The sequence below is a fragment of the Elgaria multicarinata genome, chromosome 12 (genome assembly GCF_023053635.1).
Source record: "Elgaria multicarinata webbii isolate HBS135686 ecotype San Diego chromosome 12, rElgMul1.1.pri, whole genome shotgun sequence".
NCBI classification, from domain to species: Eukaryota; Metazoa; Chordata; class Lepidosauria; order Squamata; family Anguidae; genus Elgaria; species Elgaria multicarinata.
In genome coordinates this window covers 35,798,159-35,822,435 of record NC_086182.1, presented here as the reverse complement: position 1 = coordinate 35,822,435, position 24,277 = coordinate 35,798,159, and the positions used below count along the sequence as shown (strand labels likewise).

Here is a 24,277-nt window from a genome sequence, read left to right as displayed (position 1 = left end):
GGAAGGTGGTCTTCCCAACTAAAAATCTCAGCTCTCAAGAGTTTCGACAGAGCTCCACGCAGGTGCAGAACTCATATGTGAAAACATGGCTTTTTAACAAAGCTTTTAATGGTTGAATTCACTAGGAATATTGTTTTAACTGTTTTAATAGTTTTACTGCTTTTAAATTATATATTGTTTTAACTTGGGTTTATGGTTTAATTTATTTTTAGCTGCGTATATTTACTGTTTTTATACTGTATGCTTTTATCTGTACGCCGCCCTGAGATCTTATTGATATAGGGTGGGATATAAATGTTTTAAATAAAATAAATAAATAAATATGTGTGAATGCACAGACGACCACTCAGAGAACTACAGTTACAGATAAGCAATTTGTTCACTTGTATAAAATGTGCTACTTTATAGATATAGATTTGTAGTCATTGGAAATGATTACTGTAACTTAAACCGAAATATAAAACACCTCACTGTAATGGGGAAGACAGTGACCGGTTGGGTGTCTAGTGTGCCTGGTGCTGAGGCTGCTGTCCAGGTGCTCTACCTGTTGCTGAGCAACTCCAAGCCCCCTTAAAGGTAAAGGTTCTTTTACCTTTAACCCAGAATGCCCATCAAACAGAGGAAGCCCTCTGTAGCGTTGCCCATATGACCCACCCTGCAAACCGCTCTGAAGGGAAGGGGCATCGTGGAAGACCGGGCGGAGGTGTAAGACAGCAACCACTTTAAGGCTGTTCAGTCTTGATTTGTGCTTCTGCCTTTTGGAGAAGAGTGTTTTTGGCGCAGTTGTGTTTTGTGGCTCAGGTGGCTTCCTTGACAAAGCCGAGCTGGGAACTCAGAATAGATGGCGAAGAGGCCAGCTTGACAAAACCTTCTCATTAAGATACATCCCCGCAAGCGGGGAGCTGACACAGCTGCCAGACCTTTCAATTCTGAAGGAAAAATGAAGGTGATGCTGCAGGGACCTCAAACCTGCAAATACAAATCCCCTTCGTTACTCTCTTGTCCACCCCCATGCCGCCACTTCCCATGTTACACTGCTGTCCTTAAAAAAAGAGAAAGGAAGCTAACTGCTGCAGCATTCACAGGATGTGTCAAATATGGAAATGAACACCGTGCTCGGGATATGCCATTAAACAAATTTGTTCTAATAATGTAAACACATTGAATGCTCGTATTGTCCATGAAAACTGAATATGTCAGTTACACCGCCTCTCCTCACCTGCAGGAGCCATGAAGCAGCCTTCAGCTGCTATAAAAACGCGTTGTGACTGACAAATGCAGTGTGTGTTTGTGTGTGTTTAACTCCCACTCTATCACGTTCTCCCACATTGAGATCTATGCTGACAGCATAGATCACTCAAGCGATGTCGCTCAGGGATAAAATGCAGATAAGTGATCTGAGTTAGAACAGTGTTAATAGAAGAACATTGATTCTAATGAGTGTTGCATTAAAAGAAAAACACTTGTTGGTTACGTGGTGGTGATAAGCTAAAGAGGGCAGCTGATGTTTTCCAGGCCCCGTTCCTTCTGTGGGTGTCCTCTTCCCCACTCAAAAATCATGTTTTGGCAGATCCCTTCTGCTATTGTGAGCAGGCTTGAGTGTTTTTAAGATGATGGTTCATTGAGGTTTTGTCAGATAAGCTCCAAAATACAGACAGTATTACCAGAAAACTGGATGGGTACGTAAGTAGTATTCTGGGCATGGCTAGATGCCTTCCTGTAGTGGTGCATCCCATACTACAACATTTATAGAAAAGTGTGTGTGTGTGTGTGTGTAGGGGTCTTGCCCCCATAAGTGTTTTGTTTTTTGTACTTCTGCAAATCTCAGGGCTCCCAAGTATGGTGACAGACCCCTTCTTTCTCAGTGGGTCTTATGACTTCAGTCCTGCTGGCATTCACATTTGATATTAGAGGAAATTATTTTGCACAGCACGGTGCATGTTTGGGGAAATACCTTGCTGAGGGTTTTTCTCTCTGCTTTCTTTAGGTGAATTAGAAGGGATGCAATGTCCCTTTCTATGGTTAATGACAGTAACCTGGAAGGAAGTGGAGTGGAATGGGGGCCCTACTCTAGTGAGGTTTACATGAGCTGTTCAGGTGCAAAGGCTCCTCTTTAAAGAAGAATTGGACTCTCCCTCCCTGTCCTCATTTTAAGCACTCTTTCACTGAGAACAGGGCAGGAGTGCAATTTTTTAGTCAGAAGTATCTGTCTTCCTCCATCTGAACACGTCTTTGAAGTCCAACTGATGACCTGTGCAGGTATTGGGAAGTCTTCTACAGATGCTCTCTGTTGAGCTTTTGCATCCCTGCTTACATTTCCACCTACTTGTCAGGTCATATGAGCGCTGAGTCATATGAGTATCCATATCTTGCTGGTGACGTGTTTCAACCAAGTTTAACAAGATTTATTTTCAGACTCTGGACTAGCGCATGGGACGGCGGCTCTTTTGACTTGCTGTTCTGCCTAATAATGGAAAGTATCTTTGGGCAAAGAGATTGGGTGTCTGATGGTGAACATGCTTGCCTCTGAAAATATAGAAGTTTATCCGACGTGCTCTTGTGGTCTCCTTTTTCTCGCAGAAGAAGAAATTGCTTGGAACAGGTGAGGTTTTGTCTAAGTCACAGCAGCATCTCTTGGCAGTGTGGAAGGGAAAGCCGGCGGGAGGAAAGCAACCTTTTCCTTTGTCTTCTCCTTCCCTTCTTTTTCACCCATGTGAAAAATGAAGTTTGGAACAGAACATGCTGGAGCTTCAGATTTCGTTCTCTGAGTCCGTAGGAACATGGATTCTTTTCATACCTCCCTTAACCTAGCAGTCGTTGTTATAATGGTTATGAATAGTAGGTTAAAACCCACACTGCCTATTTTGTTGATGTTGTTGAACAGTGCTTCCCAAACCTTTTCAGGTCACCGCCCCCTTGGTTCCACAAACTCATGCCCAGTGCCCTCTACCCTATACTATAAAAATCATTATTCAGAATAGCGGTTTTCAACCACCCACTAAGGATGATAATAACAATAAAATTCAAAACAGTAACAATTAATTGAATATTTATTCAAAATCCTCAGGCTTGCCAAGGGAGGGAGGGAAAAGGGAGCCGACGCCTCTGTTTTGCAGCCGGCGTGGCGGGGCACACCAAGCAGGATATGTCTCTTCATTAGCGTTTTGGTGCTTTTGAAACATTTCAATTCACAGTTAAAAGGACTCTTCTTAAACGGTATTAATACATGTGTGGATTCTTCCCCTATATAGCTTGGGACCAAACTACCTTCTCCCATAAAAATGTCCCTGGGTGTTAAGACCTTCTGGAGAGGCGCTTCTCGGAAAAGACCACCTCGAGCACCCCCCTGCTGCCCCTTTGCCTCTTAATGCCCCACTGCTGCCCCCTGCCTCTTAACGCCCCCCTATGCAATCCCACCACCCCCAAGGGGGCAGTACCACCCACTTTGGGAACCACTGTTGTTGAAGGACATGAGCTTGTCAGCCACTATAAAGCATCTTTCTCAACTTCTAGCAAGAAACAAAAACAAAGAACTAGGCAGTCAGACTTGTAGAGCAGAATTGTGTTTGCATGAAGTTACAACCCTCCAATTCCATGCTGACGCTTTCGTTTGGTCTGTCTACATGCATCGTGGTGAATCTCGTTTGCTGTGTTTTTCTTGTGCTTTGACAGATAAGATCCATATTGATTTTGGAATATCTACTGACTGTAACCTTTGAAAGGGCAGACGATGCACTGCCGTAGAATATTATCTATCAATATCAGAGGAATAGAAAGACAGGGATGACACCTAATCACAACACGTCTGACGGGTCATAAATCTGAACTTGATATGGTTTGATACTGGTAATGGACAATTGTGGCGGAGAAAGGAATGTGGATTAATGTTGATGCAGCTGGGAAATGCTTAAGTTGAATGAGGGCTCTTGCAGAGCTGGTGGAAAGCCAGGGGGGAGGAGGAGCATTGCAAGCTAGGCGGGTGGTCCGAAAGGCAGAAAGTCCAAATGGCATCCCTCCTTAACTAACAGGGGGCACAATTTGCCAGGAAGGTCCTGCACAAACAGCCCCCCTATTAAATGAATAGGAAATCTTGTGCAAAAGCACTGATGTGTTCTTGCACAGCTTATGTTCATTTCAATGAATCATAGAATAGCAGAGTTGGGAGGGGCCTCCAAGGCCATGGAGTCCAACCCCCTGCTCAATGCAGGAATCCACCCTAAAGCATCCCTGACAGATGGTTGTCCAGCTGCCTCTTGAAGGCCTCTAGTGTGGGAGAGGCCACAACCTCCCTAGGTCACTGATTCCATTGCCATACTGCTCTAACAGTCAGGAAGTTTTTCCGGCTGGAATCTGGCTTCCTGTAACATGAGCCCGTTATTCCGTGTCCTGCACTCTGGGAGGATCGAGAAGAGATCCTGGCCCTCCTCTGTGGGACAACCTTTTAAGTATTTGAAGAGTGCTATCATGTCTCCCCTCCGTCTTCTCTTCTCCAGGCTAAACATGCCCAGTTCTTTCAGTCTCTCTTCATAGGGCTTTGTTTCCAGACCCCTGAACATCCTGGTTGCCCTCCTCTGAATACGCTCCAGCTTGTCTGCGTCCTTCTTCAATGGTGGAACCAAGAACTGGATGCAGTACTCTAGATGAGGCCTAACTAGGGCTGAATAGAGAGGAACCAGTACCTCACGTGATTTGGAAGCTATACTTCTATTAATGCAGCCCAAAATAGCATTTGCCTTTCTTGCAGCCATATCGCACTGTGGGCTCATATTCAGCTTGTGATCTACAACAATTCCAAGACCCTTCTCGTTTGTAGTATTGCTGAGCCAAGTATCCCCCATCTTGTAACTGTGCCTTTGGTTTCTATTTCCTAAGTGAAGAACTTGGCATTTATTCCTATTAAATTTCATTCTGTAGTTTTCAGTCCAGCACTCCAGCCTATCAAGATCACTTCTTCCAGGGTATTAGCTATCCCACCCAATTTTGTGTCATCTGCAAATTTGATAAGTGTTCCCTGCACCTACTTGTGTTAAGAGAAAACCCCAATAGATTGTGCCCCATGAATTAGATCTGTCTGGCTACTACAATGTCAGCCTTAATTATACTTTAAAATCTGCCATCTCATAGCAGGGGCCAACTCTGTGAGCAAAGGATTAAAACTCTCCACGAAGCTCCCATTACCATTATACTATCCTTGTCTTATTAGAATGAAATAAGCAACGTATGCTATCCGAACACACACTAAACATTCAGTTGCTGGAATCAGGAAGTGTATACTATTTTCAGCATCTTCGGCTGCTCTTAGAAGGAATATGATGACACTCTGCAAGCATTGCTCCATATTGACTTACCATGAGAGAACAGCACCTTAAGTCCCTTCAATCTTATTTATTTTTATCCAGTCAAAAGAGGTAAAAGTACCCTGGAAAAGCTGAGCACTATCCTTTTTCATCCCAGGTTGAGACATGAAAACTTATTATGAGCACTTGAGAAATGGTTGAATGCACTTCTGAGTAATTTTAGTAGAAGTTCAAGTGGTCTGAACTTGACACACAAACTGTCAAGTTTGGGAGACTGCAGTATATCTGATAGAATCATAGCACACACACAGGGCAGTAGCCAATGCTGCCCCCATGCTAGTAGGCCATACCGCCAGCACAACGGGAAGCTAGCGGTTGCTGAGTCAAGCGGAAACACTTGTTTCCGGAACAGGCCTGGTCAGTGGAGCGCACAGAAGGGAACTCTGCTGGCCTGTTCCGTTCCGTGAACGAGCATTTCCACTTCTTTCCGGGGTTGCGTTAGGAAACGTTACTTCCTCCTGCACTAACAGTAAGTCCTGCAGGCCCGACGGAACAAGTGGAGGCACGGTTGAAAGAAAGAAGGTTTGTGACTGCCCATGGAGTCTTTGCCCAAGGACTTTGGGTGAAAGAACATTGATCTAACACGGTGGCTGTATTGGGGACCACTGCTAAGATACTTTTAAATGTCTCCAACCCCAATCCAAAGTACCCTTTCCTTCACTTGTCCTTAAACCAGAGGTTGTTTTAGTTAGCTCCAGAGATGAGAGAGCTACCCATAGGAGCGGAGGGATGGCAGGGTTGGGTGTGTGTGTGTGTGTAAATTTATATCTACCAGGCTGCTGGTGGTATTTTTTTTTTGTCCTTACCAGACTTTACAGGCAACTAAATCATGAAAGGGCCAGCGGCAGCCCAAGACATCTTGCTGCCTGAAGCAAGGCCAGATGCCCGTCCCACTACCCTCATTTAGGTCTAGCACTTTAAAAAGTCTTGCTGCACCATTTGGGCATCAGTTTCTGCTCCACCTTTCCCCTCTCTTGTAGTGCTTATTTGTTAGTTTATTTGTTGTTTCAACCGTCATGGTCATATCAACTTTACACATCCATAGGTAAACACACAAAAACTTTACAATACAAAGGAGTAAAATGCAAAAAGATACTAAAAGGTTTTCATTAAAAGGTGCCCACGAATATGTAAAAGTTAGTTTTAATACAAAGAATTAAAATAAGACATTAAGAATTTACATTAAAAGGGCCATAGATTTATAAAAGTTAATACTACTTTACCATATTGACCTCTATGAATCTTCTTCTCAATTTTTGGGCAGCCACTGTGAATCTCGCAACTCTGTCTGTCACAAATTTGTCAGCATCAGAGAGCAAATATATAATTTTAACTTGGTCATCACTGTTAGATATATCCCGTAACAGATTCAAAATCAGTTTTGTCCTGGGTTCCAAATACAGTGAGCAGTATAATAAATAGTGGTAGAGGTCCTCTACTACTTGAGTACCACATATGCAGTACCTCAGTTCTACAGGTATTTTACAGTAACGGCCCCCCTCTTGTGTTGCTTTCCTGAAGCAGGTTGCTTTACCTTGCCACCTGGAAGGGCTGGCCCTGGATGGGGCTGCTGCCATCGAGAGAAATTAAGTAAATGGGGCAGAATTTGAGGCGCCACCAGAATTGGATGGAGTGGTACAGGCCATCCAAGGCCTACCTTGGCCAGTTACACCTCTGTTTTGCCTCAGGTGTGCATAAGCAGCTGGTGTGGACTTCACTGCCTACACACGGAAGTGTTATGAGCAAAGGCACGGGGAGGTGATTAAAAAGTATGAGCACAATCTGGAAGAAGGTTAGTGTGCCAAAGTCACGCTGAAATCAATGGATCTGAATGCTTAAACTGTGTGTTTTAAGACCCGTGGATTTCAGTGATGACTATACTTTTACGATGCTGTTGTTACTGTTTAATATGTTGAATTTTATGGAAATGATCTCTTATTGATTTTATGTTTTGTGAGCTCCCCTGAGGGTTGTTTCAGATGTGCTGGGATGGTATAAATCATTACATAAATACAGGCAGACCTCACTTTTCTCTGGACTGCGTGCACATTGTGGCTAGAGCATCTTGAATACCCTTGATCATGTAAAGACAGGAGGAAGGCTCTCCCTCTGAGTGGGTAGCAGGCAGCGTTCTTTACAAGTAACAAGCAGCAATGCATAAAAGTGGTCCAAACAGTTTAAAGAAATGTTCTTGGGGAACTTGCAATTAAAGCAAGTAATGCTCTTACCGTGAACTTGCTTTTAGTGGGAATTTAGCAAAGTTGAGTTACATTTGCAGGCAAGAGAACTGACAAGGAAATAAGTGCCCTTTTGTCACATTAATTTCCTTTAAAATTAGATCATTGTGGGGGAGTGGGGGGATGAGTGGTACCCATTAAAGCTGAAAGTACAAATGTTAGCACAAGTTGAACTTTGGGAGTTCAGTTTTGTACATAGCCATCAGCTCTTAGGCTTGCGAAATTGGAGAACGTGTTCTAGTTGTTTTGGTCTCCCCTACCCACCCTTTCATTTCTATCAAATCTATTTTTGTGTGTGGGAGTTTGGAGACTAAAACCTGCAGTTCTGTAAACACTAAGCAAATGGCGTAGAAGCAGGATGGTCCAGTTGAGGTGTGTTGCACTCAGTCTCTTTGGGATCATCCCTTTTTGCTAGTTCAATGTTGCCAGGAATAAGCAGTGTCTGTAGAAGGCTACGTTCCTGAACGAAAGGCCTATGTTCAGTGGCTAAAGAGGGAGCCAAAATCCTCCTCCTTCATTGCCTGTTTGCTGGTGCTGAAATCTTAAACTTCTACGGCTCTGATTCCAAAGCCAGAAAACATCTAACCACTGGTCTGAGAGTAATGCTGGAGTCTCGAACCTTGGTGCTATCACAATCAGGCATACACACACCTCCCTGACTTTTGCAGCTGGACTAGCAAAAAATAAAACACAAGCCTGAGTGTCCCAGAACCAGACTGGCATCCAGTTCCTCATCTCAGTCCAGATGTTGAAGTTGACAGTACATTTGGTTTTGATGTATGAAATCCAAACCCAATTTTTTATCCAGATCCACTCTTATAGGGTGACCTAAACAGGTTCCATCCTTCAACAGTATGTTTTCTTCAAATGTAAACCAGGAATAGTAGTGACTTACATACATCACAACGAACTGTCTTGTGGCATCTTAAAGACTAATAAATGTACTACAGCATGAGCTTTTGTGGATTCGAGTCCAATTCCTCAGGTGCACAGGTCAGTTCACAGGCACTTTACAGATGAGTTAAGGAGGGCAACATGGTAGAGCAGGGGTTTTTTATTATTACTCTATAAAAGTCAGGGCGGCAGCAGCAGCAGCAGCACCTAAACCCTTTTAGCTGTTCAGCATGTGCCGTATTGGAATAGAGCCTCTGGCTGTGCAGGATATTGTGTGCCCAAACCAGAGAGTTCAAAACTGGATTGATGAACTGGGCTTAAAGGGTTCCAGCTAGTCTACACTTAAAGAGTTTTGCAGAAGGACAATTGGTGTGCCCAGGTTAGCAGCCAGAATTGAGCGTCCTTTGATACCCATGGCCTTGGGAGTTCTGCAGCCATCAATTTTATTACCTACATTTAGCCAACAGTTTGAGGTCAGATCTGAAAAGAAAGTTGCAGGAATTGGACCTTCCTATTAGCGGCTTCTGCATTTTTGAATGGCAGCTGATGGAATGAGTAACCCATCACAATAGACTTGCAGGTCTGAGTCACAGAAACCTAATTTTCAGGTAAGAAATTGCCCCTTCACATAATAATCCAGACCCACTTGGCTTCTTTGTGAGAAATGTGAGTAATTTTCACCTTGCAGTTTTATTCAGCGTGATTATTATCATCTGTTTACAACTGTCTCATGAGCGAAATGTATTCTTTCCCACCCGCTCAGAGCGCCCGTGCACACCCCCTTTCTTCTTTGCCCTCCCCCCCCACTTCTCTAGTAATGTCAATGGATGGTGACACTCTCTCCAAGAGCGTATCTGATGTGTTCCAACACAGATCCTTCCTGCTCATCATGTCGGATCTAAGCTTTAATTTGGAAGGCTTTCAGCATCTCTCGTTGGCAGGAGAAATGAATTGGGAGATGCAGAGAGATTCCTCTCGCAGCCAAATTTCAGTCACGCAGGCTGTCGGTCCTAATGAATGCCCTTGAAGCAGGTATGGTAAACATCTGAGGCTGGAGTTTCGCTGGTTTAAGAAGGCAAAATCATTGAGCTGAATGCTGCTGCCACCAGCTCTCTTGAAAACACGGAAACACAGAAACACACACCCCTACTTTGTCACTGATGCTTATTAGAGGGCTGATGAATGCCAACAAGCTGAGAGCCATTAGAGGTCTGAAGTTAAGGGTAGCTACTATATCTTCAGTGCTCCTCATATAAGAGGCCCACCACTGTTTAGTTGACCCTTCCCTGCATTTAACCCATTGATGGCCTTTGAGGGCACTTCTCACTCCACATTTTCCAGTTGAAGTTTTAAATAACATCTGTAAGGGACTGACCGATGGTGCACAGATTTGTAGTGTCAGAAAAGCTAGATGCAAATGTAAGGTCCATATATAGCACAAATCTCCAGCTGGTCTTGAGAGTTCATGTGTTAAGATGACATTTGGTTATCGAATGAGTGATTGTCAGCTTCATCTGGTTATGCTTGCATTTCCTGGTTCTGTAGCTCAGATGGAATTTGGCAAGGGTGGGGTGGAATCAATTGGAGGAACAATTAAGATAAATGATCCACCTCTTAAATCATTAAAAGTGTGTCACAGGACAGTGTGGTGATAACTGCACTTCTAAAACTTTCCCAACAACCGCTTCGCTATTATACCAGTTCCTGATACAGATGGATATTCAGGTGGTCGTGCTGCAGAAGGATAACTGATTATGCTGGCTGGCTATGAGCTGGTCCCTACCCAATGTATGGCCTTATTTATTTACAGTAAGTATTTTTATACTTCCCTTCACTTTTATTTCCAGGAAGGCATACAAAAACAACAACATTAAAATGTAACTGTAGAATAAAATGTAATTAAAACAAAACTATAGAATATGTAAACTAAAAACCACAAAATCATAAAAGCAGGATTAAAATTGTATCTAAAAAGCATGGGTCAATAGAATGGTGCTTGGTGCTGAGAACAGAGTTGGACACCAGTCAAAACCTCTCTAGGGAGAGAATTCCCCAACTCAGGCTCCACCATGGAGAAGGTCCTTTCTCTAGTACCTGCCTCACCTAAGATAGCAAGGGCATCTACAGGAGCCCTATTGAAGATCTTAACGTAGGTGTGATTTCTAGACTGGCGGCTTTAGTACTTGTGACTTCACCGATTATATGTCCCGTTTCTATAATTCTGTTACTGCATGAATACTTTGTAGTCATTATTTACCTCGACTTAAGACTGGGAAGCAAACCAGTGTTCATTTTCCATTGATCACACCTACAGAATGTCCTGGTAGGAAAACCAATGCAACACAGACCTGGCCATGTCCCATGATAGCCTCCGGCTCAAATACCAGGCGTCACTAGCTATCCGTGTTTTCAAATGTGCCTGTTCCAAGTCTCTTTCCAGGATTACTAGGCAGTGAAAATATTCCAGGTTATCAGCAAAATAGGTCCCAAATCACTAGTCCTGGTCTTGAAGTCCATGTTGGTAAAAGGTAATACCTGAAGCATGCCTGCGTGTGATGCAGAGCAGGAGGCCAGTTTGGTATGTACTGCTACACAAGGGATACCTGGTGTTTTGGCAGCACTTTGATAACCCCCGCCCCCTTTTGTGGAGAATTTATTTCATCTATAGTTGTACAAATATATCAACGAGAAAAGAAGGATGGTTAGAAAACTCACCGGTTGATGTTTTCTTCTGGGAAAATGCCTAAACCCCACCCATCTTACCCTGCTAGTGTGTTTGTGAGGATGTTTTAGATTTATGTTTTTTTAATTGAAAGATCCATCTGCTTTAGGATTGAATGAAACCAAAGTGGCTAATTTCTGTGGAAGATGTCAGCAAAATAAACAGCAACGTTCCCCTTGCAAAGATCGTAATAGCTTATCTCTTGTGACCTTTTCCAGTGTTTAGAACATGCAGCTTCAAGATGGGAGAAAGAAAGTCTTGCTCAGATAATGAAGGGAAGAGAGCTTTCATAGTAAAGTGCAGTGAGTCATAAAAGGCTCTTTTTGTGCGCTAAGTGTCCTCATCTGGATATTTTAGAAGAAAAATATGTTTTGTGCAAGCAACGTAGCAACATAACTGCAGTGACTGTTACTTAATTCAGTGCTTCTTACAAAATACTCTTGAATGACAAGAAGTAAGCATGTTATGGAGGACAGAATCAAGCTTCCTAGAATGGAATCTAGTGGCTTTCTTTTCAAAATTGTGTTGCAGCTGATTGTTCTGCAATCATAAGGTGATCAGGACTTTTGAAGTGGATCGGTAGATTGGGCTTCTACACTTCAGAAGGCTAGAAGAACCAGGCTGTCTCAGAATAAGGTCTGTCTAGTCCGCTGTCCTGTTTCGCCCAATGGCTAACCAGATGCCTCTCAAAAACCTACAAGCAGGACGTGAGGGCAATTGATCTGCCCCAGTGTTGATCCCCAGCAACTTTAGACACCTTTCCTCCTGGGCCCGATCTACACCAAGCAGGATATAACACTTTTAAAACTGTATGAAAACGGTAGATGTAATGTGTCATGGGCCTGAACAGTTGTCATAATAACTGTTCAGGCCCCTTATAAACCATTATAAGCAGTAGTGTAGATCCTGCTCTGGTCCCCCAGTTATCAATCCCTTTTTTTTCAAATTAGTCCACAATTTCCCACATGCCGCCCCCTTCCTTGAAGATAAATTATAACACACACACACACACAGAGAGAGAGAGAGAGTTTAATTGTCCTGCAGAGCTTAAAAATCTGCACTCCATTTTGGTCCCAAAATCATCCTGTGTTTTTTCTATTACTGTTATTATTATTATTGCGTGTTTAAAAAGGCTGCAGTGTGAATGGCGAGTTTGTTCCCATTTTCTTAGACTTGCAGTGATTCTGGCCGGAAGAGGCTAATCGAAGCCACACAGTGTTGATGTTTTCTTGCTGACAGCCTCAACTTAAATAGTCCCTTTTATTCTCTTGGCCATGAACAGATGTCACTAAATTAACTCCATTGAAAGTAAATGTCTCATATTGTCAGCACAATTAGCATACATTGTCCATTCTTCTCAAAAGTTTCTCTTTTTTGTTTAATTGAGCATCTTTTTAAAATAGTCTGACAATTTTCCATCCAGATGTGGGGTGTTCCAGCATTTTGTGGTGCTAGTCTTAAACAAAACTCACAGGATAGTAAAATGGTGCTTGTCTTGTTCTGCTTTGGAAGCGATCCTCTCCGCCCCGCCTCACACCCAACGCACAGACCCTCTTTTCTCTGTGCAATCATTTCGATCAGTCCCGTCTGAACATCTCATGGCTGAAGGCTGCAAAGGAAACACGCTTGTTTAGAGATGACTGCTATATTTGTGGCACTTGTGAAGACCATGGAATTGCACTGATTTAGGAAAGGTCAGATGTAAGTTTTAAATATACTGTAAGCATATGCATGAGTACATAAGTGGTGTAGGGAAGAGAAACAAGCATGTGTGCATGTAGAATGGAGCAGGCAACTCGTAGGTGAAACATCTGGAAGGCCACAGCTCCCATTTTCCTTAGCCAGTACCGCCAGTGCTGAGGGATAATGGGAATTGTTGGCCAAAATATTTGGAGGGGCACAAGTTGTCCATCCCTGCCCTAGAAGAATAAAGAGAGTTCTGATGCCTCTCTGCTCCCAGGACAGGATTACAGCCCAACTGCGATACACAAATTTGGCCCATTGCCAGTGGCAACTGAATGTGCATTGCGCAAAAAAAGTGCAGTGCATGACAGTAGCGTACTTCCTCGTCAGACATATTTTGCCAGCTCAGTATGGCCCTGCTGACATGTCTGAGAAACGAATGTGTAGCCACTTTGCCGAGGTTTCGTTGCTTTCGTCTAACGTGGACATTGCATTTGGGGACGCGCCATTCCGTTGATCACATATACTTCTATTGGTGTTGTATTAATAACTTCCCCCTTTATGTAAGCAATGGGTCAAGCTGTTTTGTTAGCAGAACCACCTCCATTTTTAACAGGAAACTGTAAAATCTCCATTGCACTCCAAACAAAGTGTCAAAATGCCCTGTATGAGAATGTCTCCTTGTGTGCATCCTTGCATCCTTGATTACTAATATAAACAAGAGTCCTGGCTCCAGCTGTCTGTGTCGAAGTTAACTCTCTGTAACTTACTGTCAGGCCAAAGGTATTGTTTACAGGACTGTTTAGCATAATTAGCTATGCCTCAATGTTATGTTCTGATTGGTTAATGCTGCTACTGGGCCCTGCCCCTTGAAAGCTTTAATACTGTACCATATTCCCTATGTCTTTTGTCTGATTGGGATGGAAGGGATGGAAGGTTTCATGAGGCAGCACTTCTTCATGCACAAGAATACGGATTCTTTTTTGTTACAAGCAAGAAAGTTGAACAATTTATGAGCTGGGATTCAGTAATTTCCAGGAGTCTTTTCCCTTTCCTTTTACCTTAAGTCATGTGAGTAGTTTTTCTCTGTTTTGCTGGAGCATGAAGAGATGTGATTTTGTTTTATGATTATAATGGGAAAGGAAGGTCCAGGAACGATTACGTTGCTTTCAGACATGCCATCCAATTGAGGTGCAAATAATCTTCTACGAGTCATCCTGAGGTAGTCCCCTCTATAACCACTACTCCCCTGTCTTAATCATTAAGCCCGGTGTTGTTCCGCTATAACCTCTCATAAAGCTTAAAAGACTTTTGCTGCTTCCCCAACCTTCCAGCAGCCAAAAAAGAGGGATGGTAAACAGCTGAAGACTCCATTTTCAGTTCCACTGTATAAACAAAACCTTCTATTTCTCCAACTAGTTAAGTTTACAACCTGTCTCAGTCATAATATGCCAGGCAAGATAAGTGCACAGGCCTTTATAAAATGTAGCAACTATATTACATTTGACAGTAATTTACATTAATTTATTTCATTTAGTGATTAAAGCTTTCTGGAATATAAACTGCATCATTTTACCGAATAGTGGTTAGGAATCCATAGGGCTGTTCTTCTGAAGCTAATGGGATTAGATTAGAATGGGATTCTTGCAGCTCAAAGGACATAGAACGAATACTTACGAAGTGCTTAGTACCACACAATTCAGCATTTGATGGAGTAATTAAGCATCTAAACGTGTTCTTGCCATTTTTCTTGGTTCTAAAAATAACTTTTTATGTTGAAACTGAAACATCTCTCAATAAAATTGCATAAAATAGACTTAAATATGTGAACCATCTGCCAAATAAATTCTGTTTTCCTAGGGTGTTCTGGCACACAGGGTGCAGCAGCAGAATGGACTTATTTAGTATATGTGCAACTCACTCTTTAGCCCAAGGGCACTCAGAACAACTAGTAAAAGACAATAAATTTATATACTAAAACAGCAGAACAACATAAAGTGGCATTAAAAGCAACCAGTGTCATGAGCAATGAAGAGCACAACCCTCAATTCAGAAGATCTAAAAGGCCAGGGCAAAGAAAAAAGTATTGGAGCTGAGAAGATGTCAGAGTTGGTTCCAGCGACAGTGGGCATCCTCACAGGAAAAGGCCCACCTTGGGTCACCTCTGAATGCAGGGGACTAGAAGGACTCAACAGAGTATCCTCACATTTGGGCTCGTGCAGACCTTAAGATAACACCGATCCCAAGAACTTCAGGCCATTAACGGTTAAGGCCAGTGCTTTGAATTGTGCCTGGAAATGGACTGGGAGCCAGAGCAGCTGGTGAGGTGTGTTTCATATGCCCAGTCCTCGTCAGTAAACAACAGAGTGGCCATGTGTCTTACTTTAGAGAAGACAGTCCTTTATTTAAAGGCTGTCCAATCCAAGGTAAAGAGTCATCAGAAGGGTGCTCTGGGACTCTGAAGCACTTAGGACCATGAAGCACTTAGGACCGTGGCAGCAGACCCAGCTGGCACAGGGTCACGTGGTCACAGTCTCCCCCACTACGGTGTGATACAGTGCATTTCTATTTAAATGATAGTAATGATTTCTAAACTCTCATCTATTCAAAACAATTAGCAAATGTTATGCAATTCTGTGTCCTCTTTTTAGTGATATGTAACTAACTATCCTAGTATTTTATTGATTGATTGATTGATTGATTGATTATATTTCTATACCGCCCAATAGCCGGAGCTCTCTGGGTGGTTCACTAACTAAGCTGCTGGGTTTTAACCAGCTGCCATTTCCAAATTCTTCAAAGGCAGCCCCACATACAGTGTGCTGCAGTAAATATAACTGCTCCCCTTCAAAACATCTTCCAGGGGGTGAAGTCTGTGCAGAGATCAAATGGAAAGCCCACCCAAGGCCCATTTCCTACCTTCCCAATTAAAGGAACATTATAAGGAATCCATGCATTACCTTATACTGAGACATGGACCATGAGTGCATTTAATGGCTTGTAACAACCATCCAAGGCACATGTCTCTCTCATTTCTGTCTGGCATCTTCTAGGTCAGGGATGGACAACTTGTAGCCCTCCAGATGTTTTGGCCTACAACTCCCATTGTCCATGACTATTGGCTATGTTGACTAGGGCTGCCTATTCCAAAACATCTGGAAGGAGCCAGGTTGTGAAAAGCCATGCCACAGATTGAGCCTGTTAACTTCTGTGTTAATCACAGACTCATAGAGCCCTCTCACTAAGCTAAGGCTTGTAGTTTTGACAAAATATTGTTGTGGATTCAATCGACCTGGAGGAGTTTTAGCCCCAGCTCATCGTCTGGAGGTTCTTTATGTAGATCCATTTCTAAAGCTCAAACAGGTCTAGTTGTGGCTCATGCCTGCAGTGGAGATCTGGGAACCTTGGGCAATGAGTGACATACGAATTTTAGGAATAATACATTCTGAATTTGCTGATGCTCTGGTGATTCTGAAGTGACTTAGCTTTTGTCTGAATGGCATATTTCAGGTCATGGTTGATGTCAAGGAGCTAATATAAGTGTAAACACTCCATGCCACACAGACATGCTGTAACTTGTTGGACAGACATGGACCGGATTTGGCTGCTGATGGAGCCAAACAATTTATAGCCATTTGTTGATGCAGTTGGTATCGTTCAATAATTTAATTTTCTCAGATTGATTTTTTTTTTAGCAAAATAGGGAGCATCACCCACCAGCATTTGCCATTGAAATCAATAGTTGTTTGCAAGAAGGGTCTGCAAAACGCATTCCAGTTGGTTCTTCCCACTCAACTTCTGTGAGTTAAGAGACCATTAATAGAGAATGGCTATTCCACCACTCAGAACTGAGTTTTCCTGGATTTGGCAGCTTCCTGCCTTTATTTTAACATCTCTTATTTTGTATTATTTTGTTTCCTTTGTTTCTAGCACCAAACCAACCAAGAGGATCCCTGAGCCAATAAATTAAGACAATAGACCTTAATTGTTGTCAAGGAGATATTATTATGATATATATGTAAGTGCCCATTTAGCTGATAGAATGCAAAGTATCCACTTGTTACAAAGCTATCATCTGAGTGTGTATTTAAACTATTGTCATGCTGTATCGTATTTACTATGTGTTCTAATGATTCCAAAGGAGCCATTATGGTCTATTATGTAGCTTACATATTTAAACCGCATAGTTAAAAAGCTTTTGGAATTTAAAACTAATCAGAAAGCCCATATAGTGAATATCTAAGCTTCGAAGATAGGATTCTAACTTAACATTAAAAATCACAATAGCAGATTAATAAAAAAAGAAGAAGAAAGCACACAGATTATTATGTGTTCCATTTGTGCGTAATTAACTTTAATTGAGGAAAAAATTGTGCATCATGAATATCAATCAAAAACATTTCAGTTCTCCTCCCTTCCACCACCACCAATTTTCAGCTCTTACAAGTTTGTTGTAATTCTCCAGAGACAATTCCCCAAGGAATTTTCTTCCTCATTCCTGATCCCATTTCATCTTTTCTTCTTTTGCCCACATTAGAGACAGAATCAAATGTTAAAGTGCTATTGAGAAGCTCAGCCATGAGCGCTTGCATAATGTGTGTATGTTTTTGGCATATTCTAGCATCTTGGCTAAAACACCCATTTTGTTCCGAAACACTGTGTAAGCAGGCAGGAACAGAAATTTCCTGTTAGTAATTTGTAAGCTACCAGCATCTAATGTATTTAAAGTTCATGATCTCTATTACCTATACTCTAATTGAATTAGTAGGAGTTGCCCTCATGTGAATATGCAAACAATGGGAACTTGGAAAATACAAACACCTTCCTAAATAATGAGGGTCCTCACTTCCACATAGAATATTAGGTTAACTCACCACCAGGTCACCCTTTGTTCTAAGGTCCTTCACTTTTTTGTCTCCTAAAAGCATGAGGGCTTTTTAATATTTAAATGGCCAGCCCAAACTCAGTCATGAAGTCAAGAGAGTAAGGAAATTTTCTGTTCATTCCAGAAATCAAGCTGTTGAGCCATGCTGGATCTGACCAAAGCATTCCAGCATTCTGCTTTCACAGTGGCTAACTAGTGGCTGAGCACTGAATCACTTAGCATCTTCCTCCCCAGGTTCCACCCACTCTCTCATGCAAGGAAAAGCTCTTATCTGCAATCAGCAGCTGAGCTATTCGGAAATAAGAGTTTTCCCCTGGCGCATACTGACAAAAGCTCCCTTGTTTAATCATTGCATAGCAGTGAAAAGCTCTTAGCTCCAATCAGCCACTGATTGGAGATAAGAGCTTTTCTCTGCCAGGAGCGGAACAAAGCCTGGGGAAGAAACTGGCAGGCCAGATTGGGCCTGCTTTAATATGCTGTGGTGTTGACAAAGTTAAACGAAAAATTTAACTATGTTGACAATTTCATTTACTGTATACTATAACAGAACCTTCAGTTTAATAACGTTGAATTATCCTTAAGGAAGTAGGACTGTAAGTCCTGTTGAATATAATGTTATCTTTCTAACTTTAGTCCATCTAATATAATTTAATAATATTTTTAATTTTAGACACAATGATTGTGGGTTCTAATGTGATGCTTCTAGGGAAGTGAGAACAGGGAAGGACAACACATTCCATGGAAGCAATCCAGACCTTGATTCTCAATAAATAATATTCCAGAGTATATATAAAGGTGGATATTCTGCTAAGTGAGAATATTAGGGGTCTGGAAACAAAGCCCTATGAAGAGAGACTGAAAGAACTGGCCATGTTTAGCCTGGAGAAGAGAAGATTGAGGGGAGACATGAGAGCACTCTTCAAAGACTTAAAAGGTTGTCACACAGAGGAGGGCCAGGATCTCTTCTCAATCCTCCCAGAGTGCAGGACACGGAATAACAGGCTCAAGTTAAAGGAAGCCAGATTCTAGCTGGACATCAGGAAAAACTTCCTGATTGTTAGAGCAGTACAACAATGGAATCAGTTACCTAGGGAGGTTGTGGACTCTCCCCCACTAGAGGCCTTCAAGAGGCAGTTGGACAACCATTTGTCAGGGATGATTTAGGGTGGATTCCTGCACTGAGCAGGGGGTTGGTCTCGATGGCCTTGTAGGCCCCTCCCAACTCTACTATTCTATGATTCTATGATTAACGCACGCTAGAACCTGTAAACCGCAAATCTAGCAAACCTCTCCTGTGCAGCATTGATCCACATTTTCTATTGCCAGGGTCCTAGAGAAATGCTTTGGCTAGTTTTATTCGTACAGTATTTCATAATCAAAAGCTTCAGCGGTTTGAACCTCACATCATTTATTTCTAAATTACTTTCCCCCATAATTCTTATTAATTCAAATAGGATTTTGATTTGATATAAAACTTGGTAAATGGGAGAACGAGCTTAATGAATTGAAAGATAGGATTGTCTTAAAGTAAATGTTTAAAAGAATATGCTGATAATTGCTGAGATGGAAATCAAATCTTAATGACTTTAATTTGTCAGGAGCGCTGTGTTTATGAAAAAAAAAATAGATGGGAAATGTTTCCTGAAGACCCCTCCCTCCCACCCTGCAGTAGTCATTATTTTGGGTTTAATAACATTTCTTCTTAAAAGATTTGTCTACAGGTTCTGAAGTACTGTATTGAAGAAATGCTTTCCTCTTCATTTTGTGACCAATAACCGCGCAAGCATTGCTATATTTTGGGTCTGATCAACAGTCAGTCTAGCCCAGATTCTAACACTGGCCAGACAGATGGTGAAAAGTCCCAGATTTTGTCTCTGGCATATGGTCACTTGATCTGTACGCTCCGTCTCAACATGAAGTTGGTGTCCTTGGTCGGTTCTGTGCAGCCCCACAGATGGGACTGCCCTATGTAGACCGTAGGAGTGTAACCTTCTAGAAACCTCAGGAAGATATGGGATGCCGGCTTCCATCCCTAGCTAGTTTGGCTAATAGGCATCGAAAGACCTATTCTACACATATTTGTGAACTGTTTGTTTTCAGTTTTAACATTTGTACTCATGAGCTTTGCAAAGTGTTGTGATGGTGAATACTACCGGTCAATGCAGCCTCCCCCAGCTAGGTGCCCTCCATAGGTTTTGGACTTCAGCTCCTATTAGCCTCACCAGCCCCACCCAGCATGGCTTATAGTCAGGAATCCTGGGGGTTGTAGTCCAAAACATCTGGGCTCCTTTCACGGAGTACTTCCATCTGAGCTATTCTAGACGCCATGTCAATGGCTCTACTCTAAGTAGGACTAACATTTGATACACGCCATTACCCTTTCCCACCTGGACTCCTAATTGGATATACTTTTTTGCTTTCATGTCATGAACAAGTGAAGTGAAGGAACAATTGCAGTCTGTGTCTTTGAGCTGCTCCAAATGTTGCACAGAAGCAGGGAATGCAGAAGTGTCACTGACTGCAGAATGTGGAATTTGGACCTGCGTTTCTCTACCACCACCCCCGCCCACTTGCCCGCCCCCCCACACATACACCTTTGTTCTTTAATGCTTTAACCTAGATATTGCAGCTGACACACCGGCTTCAGTTCATTAAAAGGAGCAGGAGGGGGCAATTGAGAGCTTCTGACAGTAAAATATCACCTAGCTCACTGAGAGTAAAATGAATGGAAGAATTTATTTTGTTCTCTGTCTTTGGACTTCCACAGCATCACCTGCTGATTTAAATATAGTAAGTAGAAGCTGGGCTCTGAAAACAAGTACAGAGAGATGAAGCTACCAGGGGCGGGCGCGGAGGGGCCTCACTTTTAGGCAAATGTCTTGTGCAAAGTTTTCCCTCGATTATTTTGCATATTGGTTCTCAGTGGGTGCCTGCTGCCAGCAAAGCATAAAGTTAATTTGGGCTGCTTTGATTTGAGAATTTGCTTGGCTTTGATGCAGTGGGTATCCTGGTACCAACGTACCAGTCCCTGTGCTCAATAGAATTTCTCCATCTGTGGCCGTGATTACCCAGTGGTGTGCTATGAGACGGGCTGAGGGGATGTGCCTTGAAAAGTGAAGCCACCACTGCGCTTTCCTTGTCAGAGTGGGCAGACGCATCATTGCTCCCCCATACTTCCTTTTGCTAGTATACAGGCAGTGACATCATCCCCAAGGGAGTCAAAATTCACTGGGATTCCCCGAAGCATCTCCTGCTATAGCAATGGGTTTGGGAAAATCCCAGAAAGCACCATCCCATCCCTGAGCCCTGACTGGACAAAAGGGGGAGCACTAGTTAGGTTCTCACGTGACTCGTGTAATTGATTTATCCATTGTACCCCACAGTTCAGTCCCAAAGGGTTCCCGAACTAGCTAACCATCTTCAGTAAGTAAATCAACCAACTAAAAAGAAAACAGGCAACAACCTTAAACGTAACAGAACAGTAAAAAGAAAAAAAGTGTTTAAAACAGCTAGTTAGATGAAAAGATATGGGCAAATCAAAATGTCTTTACCTGTGCCGCTTGGGGAGGGCAAAGAAAGGCCCCGTCTTGCGTCCCCACCCGCACCACCTCTGAAGTCAGGGGGACCCAAAGAAGAAATGTCCGTGCGGAAGCACGGTTTGCTTACAGTACACTGCTCCTGAGCTGCATTACCCTATTTCTTCGATTCTAAGACACACTTTTCCCCCCATATAAACATCTCTAAAAACGGGGTGCGTCTTAGAATCGCGGGTGTGTCTTAGGGGTTTTTTTTTTCTGTTGGTGGTACTGAAATTAGGGTGCGTCTTACAATCGATGGCGTCTTGCAATCGAAGAAATACGGTACTAAGAGGATGCCTCAAATTAACTGGGGAACAGATTGAGGAAATGTGCTTGTTTTAAGTGTAGGTGCTTGAGGGTGCTGCCAGTTTTAACCTAGGGGAAAGAACTCTGCCCCATACAGGGAATCCTTTGTAATCTTGCCTTTTGATGTATTGTCATGTGCCTCTTTCATGAAGGTGTTAAACATGGGGTTCAATGTAGGCTGATTAAAAAGCTGCCCGACACTCACTCGGTGGGCTGCTCTACCCCATTCCACTTAAACCTTTAAAAGTTGAGTGTCTGCAAGCGTCATGCAACTTTTCTATTTTGACAGGCCCTTAATGACTGGGATTAATTTGTTTTTTGAGTTGGGGTTTTAATCTTGTTGAGTTCTCATGCATATCTTCCATACAGAGGTGAGGGTTCTGTTTCCACATTATTGATAACATACCCGGACTCCTTTTATTTAAAAATCGCACTCCGTGGTCGTATCAGGCATTTTGCTAACAGGTGGACAGTGGCCATGAGTTCGTGGACTTGGCAAATGCCTACCATGGACACAAAGGTTTCTGCACCAAAATGTGTTGAGCTTTCAGAAGAGAAGGGAGCCGTAAACAAGGTACTTAATAGTCAGCGCAGTTTCTGCTATGTCTAGAAGTGCGTAATTGGGTCCTCGAGAAACTGCTGGAATAAAAAAAGGAAAGGAAAAAGGAATGTACCCATTATAAAAGCACATTTACATAAAGGTCTATGTTCCATATAAAGGAAATGAGGCACAGACAATGGAGGCTGCAGTAACTAAAAGAGAGACCATCTCAGTGACACTGTTTAGGGGGCCAAACAGTTAAAAAAAAAAAGACTTGTGGTGAAGATAGTCAAGAGTTGTGAGATGCTGGGCACAGAGTCTCATTTTCCCCCCCTATTCCTTCTTTCCTTTCTCTTGATTTGTACTTTGCTGCAGTTTCATTCATCAGTTCTTTTAAAATGGCAACTCCTGTTTTTAGCAAAATAATTGTAGTGTTTTTGTGTTTTTCTTTCCTCTCCACTCTGCTGTCCCATAAAGCTTCTCCAGCTATGTTGGGGGTGTCCAGTGCAGTTGATAGTTTTCTTCTCAAGAATGTGCTTTTTATAGGTGTTTTTATTGGTGCCTACTAGGAGAAGGGCCTTCTCTGTTGTGGCACCCCGGCTGTGGAATGAGCTCCCCAGAGAGGTCCGCCTGGCGCCTACACTGTACTCCTTTCATCGCCACCTGAAGACCTTTTTATTTTCTCAGTATTTTAACACGTAATTTTAACTTAAATTTAAACCTTGTTTTAATTCTGTATTTTAACCTATATCAATTTTTGCTGTGTGGTTTTATCCTGGTTGTGCTTTTTATACTGTATTTTGTATTTGTGTTTTTAGATTGTAGGTTGTTTTTTATGCTCTTCACGGTTTTAATTTTTGTGAACCGCCCAGAGCACTTCGGCTATTAGGCGGTATAAAAATGTAATAAATAAATAAATAAATAAATAAAATAATAAGCAGGTCCATGCAAGGCCGCTGTTATAACGTATTTGGCATTGATTCACTCAGCTGTATTTCTGCTTAGTATCAGCACAGCTCAAATGAAGTGTGCTGAGCTATAACAACTGATGTGTCACAAGACCACCTGGGGGCTCCTGATTGCCCCCGTCCTCTTTAACGCAAACTCGCTGTTTTGCCCCTGCCTCGCTGCCTACACGCACTGCCTCTCAGCTACGGCGATGTCTGCACTTGCTCAAATCAAAGTGCCTAATAAATAATTTGTAATGTGAACCTCTTTGAGAGTAATTTTTGTGCGTGGGAGCAATGTATAAACTAAATTTTAATATAAAACTCAACTAATTTAAAATATGAATCTTTAATGAGTAGTGTCTTGTTATGTAAGGGTCCTGTATACTGCTTAGGATCACATTTCCAAAGAATAAATGGTTGAAGTCGTTTAACTGGGAGAGGTTCCAAAATGCTAACATTGGTATTTCTATAATAAGGCAATATGACTTGTTTTTGGGGTTTTTTTTAATGCAGTAGTGATATGCTAATGAGATTTGTTTTATTGACAGCTCTAAAATGCTAATGTTGTAAAATGAGAGTTTGTGATATGTGTTAATCTATTTCCACTAGTTTCTCAGCATGTTGATAATCTGGGGGAAGAGCATTGTTGTGAGAATGGCAGCAGAGAGGGGGGATTGCAGAGCAGTGGGGCAGGTGGCGTTGCCTTATGGGCAGGTGCCATGGACCTGAGAGAGAGAGAGAGAGAGAGAGAGCATAATTAGGAACACTGATTTGTCAGCTTCAGTCTGAACTACTGTCCACAGGGGCTACAGGTTGCCTTGCGCCATCTTCCTTCTCCAGTTCACAATTCATTTGCTGCTTTCTTGGGGGCCCTTGACTTCCATCTTGACTGTATCTCTGTGACATAATATAAAGACCTGATGCAGGTTGACTTGTCTTGTGGTTTTGTTTTGTCTTTCTTTAACATCTTAAGGTGACGGACAGAATTTGGTTACAGAAGACGTGACCGTCGTAGAGGGGGAAGTTGCCACCATCAGTTGCAGAGTCAAAAACAGTGACGACTCCGTGATTCAGCTCTTGAATCCCAACAGACAGACGATTTATTTCAGAGACTTCAGACGTGA

At 42.4% G+C, this 24,277-nt stretch overlaps 1 protein-coding gene across 7 annotated transcripts in view; it reads left to right on the top strand.

Moving 5' to 3' along the window:
* The window catches only part of CADM1 (cell adhesion molecule 1), a 193,069-nt gene that overhangs the window by 98,515 nt on the left and 70,277 nt on the right, over positions 1-24,277 (top strand). For all 7 annotated transcript variants that reach the window (XM_063139183.1, XM_063139182.1, XM_063139180.1 and 4 more), the window contains one exon: positions 24,127-24,273. In XM_063139183.1, the coding sequence (XP_062995253.1) occupies positions 24,127-24,273 (147 nt within the window). The remainder of the gene's footprint in view (positions 1-24,126; positions 24,274-24,277) is intronic.